This window comes from Octopus bimaculoides, chromosome 7, assembly GCF_046866305.1.
Source record: "Octopus bimaculoides isolate indiv1 chromosome 7, ASM4686630v1, whole genome shotgun sequence".
Classification (NCBI taxonomy): Eukaryota; Metazoa; Mollusca; class Cephalopoda; order Octopoda; family Octopodidae; genus Octopus; species Octopus bimaculoides.
This window is the reverse complement of record NC_142934.1, coordinates 9,153,037-9,158,720: the sequence shown is the minus strand read 5'-3', so window position 1 is coordinate 9,158,720 and position 5,684 is coordinate 9,153,037. Positions and strand designations below refer to the sequence as shown.

Here is a 5,684-nt window from a genome sequence, read left to right as displayed (position 1 = left end):
GTGGTGGTGATTGTCAGTATTTGAACTCTAAGAGGTGTTTTAAATGCTGTAAAAACACCCTGTCTAACCCTCTGTAGAATTGGCAACCTCTATGATATCAAAACCGATGAGAAATAATGTTTCTATTTTTTTTTAATAAAACACATTTTTTGTAAGGCAGTAAATGAAGCACATTCAGTTGGTTTACCATATTTGAACTGTTTATTTGATGAACTTGTTTTCTAAAGAAGTTACAAAATATCTCCCCCAGATCCTTTATGTGAAGCTGAGCTTCCCAAAAGCTTTAATGTACTAAAAACATTTCTTCTTGAATATGAACTGCTGAAACTAGGGTGCATCTTATATGTCCTTGTGTCTTTTATGCCACCAAATAGGATAATCTATTAGATTATATTTAATAATTATTTCTACTCTTGGAACAAGGCCTCTGGGATCCACTTTGCCTTTTATCTATTTATCTTCATCACTATCATCATCATCAGTGAAGGCGCGTGACTCAGTGGTTAAGGAATTTAGCTTGTGATCGTAAAGTCATGAGTTCGATTCCCGGTGATGTTTGTGTCTATGACCAAGTCACTTTATTTCACATTGCCCCAGTCTACTCAGCTGGCAAAAATGAGTAGTACCAGTAATTCAAAAGGGCCAACCTTATCACATCCAGTATCACGCTGAATCTCCCTGAAAATTATGTTGAGGGTACGGGTGTCTGTGGAGTGCTCAGCCACTTGCACATTAATTTTACAAGCAGGTTATTCTGTTGATGGAATCAACCAGAACCATCATCATCATAACTAACAGAGTGCCTGTTAATATTCCAACTTTTCCCTTTTTTTTCATGTCACATGTTCTACCTGTTCCTGCTCAATGTTGTCTATTTTCCAATATTACAGATATGGAAACACAAGATCTCCAAGAAACCGATTCTAAAGAAAATAACAACTTTGAAACACATTCAGAACCACAAAATGGCATGCATACAACAAAGCGAGACTCAGGTATGTAGTTTTAGACTAATTCATTTTGGAACATCTTAATATTAAATCCTTTAGTATTTAATCCACCCATATCCTGCCCGAATATTCCCACCTGTTTTATGTTAAAACTGACCACATCCAAACTCTCACACCTACCCTACAATGCCATTGTAAAAATATACAAAAACACCATTGGAATCTTTAAAGTTACAAGATAATGCATGATTAGTTCAAAACAATGTGAACAAATAAGCAAAAACATTTTGACAAAGAAATCTGAATGCTAAAGGGTTAAGAAAAATGTATGTACACCTACTTTTTCTCTTTCCATCATGTGTGTGGTGATGGTGGTGGTGGGGTTTAGAACTCCAAATGAGAAAAAGAAGTACTCAATACATGTTGTGCAAATTATTTTGTTTATATAAAATTAAACTTTGATGATTCAACTCAAATATTCTGAATTAATCCATGAAACTCTGAGTAGCTAGGGAATGAACTTTATATAAATATATTTACACACACACACACATACATGTAGATATATTTATAAGCAACAGGCTTCCACACAGTTTCCATGTATCAAATTCCCTCAAAAGGCTTTGATAAGCCCAGAGCTATAATAAAAGACACTTGCCCAAGGTGCTGCACAGTGGGACTGAACTTGAATCCACATAGTTGTGAAGTGAGCTTCTTAAACCACACAGCCATGCCTGCACTTATGTTGTTTATAAGAGTGTTTCAAAAATATTTCCTTCTAATTTTTTTGCAGATTGTCGCTTGCTATGGGAATTCATCTACCATTTGTTATTGAACAAAAAGAACAGCAGCTTCATTTGCTGGGAAGATGAGCAACAGTATATATTTCGAATTGTTAATCCTCATGGCCTTGCTGAATTGTGGGGGGCACAGAAAAGTCGTTCAACCATGACATACGAAAAGCTTTCACGTGCCCTACGCTATTATTACAAAATGGATATCATCAGGAAAGTACCTGGAAAACGGCTGACATATCAGTAAGTTTCAATCATTTTATTTATATTGTCTTTTAGGTAGCCATGTATCTCTGTTATAGCTAGACATCTGTGCTTCTCCATTTAGCCTCTTGATACCAAGCATAGAGCCATCTTCCACCTCTCAAATACTTTCCCCCACTTTGTTAAGGGGAGTGGGGGGTTTTTCCGTTTTTTTTTTCTGCTCTTCTCTTGTCTAGCAAGTTACATAGTGACCTCACTTGTACTAGTTTCATGAGACAAGCATCCAGCTATAGAAACTTTTACCAAAGCTGGCCCTGGAACTTGTCACAGTCTTGTAGTTCACCAGATCCTGTCAAACTGCCCACCCCATGCCACTATGGAAAATGGACATTAAATGACAATGCTACTGCTGATGATGATGATGATGATATTCAAGAGAGTAAGGATGATGTATTCAGAAGAAATGGTGAAGCATCAAAACGAATGCCTCACATGGTTTAGGTTCATCCTTCAGGGTTTTCCTGTTTTTTAGGTGCATTGAGGGTTAATAAGTTAATCAGTTGATGAAGGGCAATATTCATGAAGAACCTCTGAAACTGCTCAAAAAATGGGTTGAATTTACCATGCTCAAATACTTGTAACAGAGGGGACCCCATTAAATGCAACCAGTGGCGAGGTCACTGCACCTGGTCCCTCCAGCTTGGTTGTTTCATTGTTTCTCTCTGCTAAATTTCATTCATAAGGCATTGGTCAACCCAGGCCTCTGACAGAAGATACCAAACTGCAATACAGTAGGAATGAACCCAAAACTACATAGCTGCAAAGCAAACTTCTTATTTTTTTATTGCCCACAAGGGGCTAAACATAGAGGGGACAAACAAGGACAGACAAAGGGATTAAGTTGATTACATTGACCCCAGTGCGTAACTGGTACTTAATTTATCGACCCCAAAAGGATGAAAGGCAAAGTCGACCTCGGCGGAATTTGAACTCAGAACGTAATGGCAGACGAAATACCGCTAAGCATTTCATCCGGCGTGCTAACGATTCTGCCAGCTCATCGCCTTTCTTACCCACACTGCATTAGATTTGTACTCATCATTTCTGTAGTTGATTTAATCAACCATTCCAGTCACTTACTACAAAGATTGATCTTGTGACTGCTCATGGAAATATTTCAGAAGATGGAGTGGTTAATATAGAGAAAATTACTGAACTCAAATTTTTCCATTCTCATTTGAAACTTGTTCATTTTAAAGAAATACTGTAAGAGAAAGACTGCAGTTTGGTAACAAAATTTCACTAGACCATAATGTTACTCACACGGAACCAGTACTGTCATAACAATTAATGATAGAATGATTATTCAACTTGAATAATCTATAAAACAGTGTGCTTAACCACACAATTCCATGCTGGTGCCATATAAGATGCACCCAGTATGCTCTGTAAAGTGGTTCATGTTAGGAAAGACATCCAGCGGTAGAAACCCTTTCAAAAGAGACGATAGGAGGCTAGGCAGGTCTCACTGGTTGACCAACTTCTGTCAAACTGTCCAACCCATGCCAGCATGGTAAATGGACATTAAATAATGATGAGGAGGATGTTCATTCAAGAAAAGTACATCATTTGGAAAATAATAAGTTAATGCACAGACTTATTTGTACAGAAATACAGAACCTTCGACATTTTTTAAAAATAGAAATTCATAATTTATGTATATATTTATCTGTATTTTTTTCTTTCTTTCCAGATTTATGCACCCACCGAAAGACATAAAGAAGGGTCAGCGTGGTGCCCGACCACAGTATAAGACAGATTCATACAATTCCATGACAAATTCTTCATATATGAAACACTTGTCATTGTCACAGGCCAATGTGAACAACGTCTACCAGTTGAACCAACCATCTCATATGATGGATAATATGGTACCGGAGATTCGAGAACCTTCTGTAGACAACGGTGTTAATTGTCACACAGGCAAAGCAATCACAAATAACATTGTTTTGCTGCCATCTTCTCAAAATTTAAATGGCACAAGTTTTTTCACGGACAACTCCATGGTTAATGGTAACCCCATTATTGGTAATGGTGAAGATAGTTTACTGATGAAAAAAATATCTCAGATTTCTGTGGAAAACTCAACAAAACCATCAAATCTTAATGAATCAAGGTTAAAATTTATCCTTCCTAAAAGCCCAGACTATATAAAGAGGTCTTCCTCTCCTCCCATAATACCAGCCGTTCCGAGTACACCATCCCCATCACTGCCATCGCTAATGACTAACACAAACACCAGCCCCATCACCACTACTGCTCCCATCACATCCACCACCTTAACGATACCCGCCACATCAGCTACAACAACAGAAACCAATAACAAACACACAGATGGTGGTATGGTCCCATCTAACTTCATCCATCCGGCAGACATTAAAACAGAAAATTACTATGAACAATACAACAATAAACTTAGTCCACAGATGAATGAATGCCACAAAGTAACTTCACCGAACTGGTCGTTAGCTATCAAAATCAAAGAACAGGATGAACCACAAGATTTATCAATGAGAACTTTACAGAAACACAATATGGTTACCTCGGAATCGGCCTAAAAATGAACACCATCATCATCATTATTATTATTATTATTATTATTATTATTATTATTATTATTATTATTATCATTATTTGTTACTTCTTTTTTGTATTGTGTTATTTTCACCTGTTTTAGAATCCAACTTTGGATCCGTTTCCGTTATCCACAGAATTACAACCAAGAAGGACAATAAAAGAGAATCCCTCCCCACAGGGGTGGGGTCTGACCAGAGAGAAGAGCAGGCTAAAAATGTGGATACATTTTACAAAGAACTAATATTTTGTTTAGAATTACTCTTGAGTCTAAACTGAGTGAGCAAATTTGGGCAGGGCGGGGTGGGGTGGAGTGAAGGGTGGGGAGGAACAAAGCATTTTTAACGACCAAACAGTAAACCCTCCTTCAGTTTCGAAACTTACCAAAATTTTTTTCATCACTTATTTTTTAAAATTTTGATATTTTTTTTTTTTACCATTTCTTCCGTTCTCTTTTTCCCTCTTCCTCTCGCTCTTTTTTTTAACATTCTCTTTGACAACGCTACAAGGTCATCTTCTGTTTGGTTTAATCATCATTGGAAAATGTTAAAAGCATTTCCATATTTTCCGTTTGTATTCTGTTCATATGTTTGATTTTGTTGTTTTATATATATATTTATGCATATATATATACGTATATATATACATAAATATATCTAACATTATCTTACCGGGGAAACAGAACAAGTTTGGACATTCACTGGTAATAAATTTATAAATGAGCTTTCATTAATGTTTAAATATTATAATAAAATACTATTTATTTACAATTTTTTTTGTTGAATTTTCATTGCTTTAAACATTTGTGCTTAGCAGTTATTTTAATTTTTTCATGTTGGTTGCATGAAAAAGCACCCAGTAAAGTGGTTGGTGTTAGGAAGGGCATCCAGCCATAAAAAAACCATGCCAAAGCTGACACTTGAGCCTGATGTAGCCCTATGGTTCACTGGGTCATATCAAACCATCCAACCCATGCCAGCTTCGAAAATAGACGTTAAATGATGATGATGATATCATACGTTTTATGAAATGTAGCGTCGTTTGGTTGTAGGTTTCCAAGATACTGATCGTTGGTCCACATTCTGATGATGAGACTGACAAG

At 36.6% G+C, this 5,684-nt stretch overlaps 1 protein-coding gene across 1 annotated transcript in view; it reads left to right on the top strand.

The window, feature by feature from the left end:
* Window positions 1-5,352, top strand: part of LOC106869245 (uncharacterized) — a 12,240-nt gene extending 6,888 nt beyond the window's left edge. The window contains exons 5-7 of the mRNA XM_089354749.1: window positions 891-995; window positions 1,744-1,987; window positions 3,702-5,352. Of these exons, the coding sequence (XP_089210875.1) occupies window positions 891-995; window positions 1,744-1,987; window positions 3,702-4,566 (1,214 nt within the window). The 3' untranslated portion in view covers window positions 4,567-5,352. The remainder of the gene's footprint in view (window positions 1-890; window positions 996-1,743; window positions 1,988-3,701) is intronic.
* The last annotated feature ends 332 nt before the right edge of the window (window positions 5,353-5,684 follow it).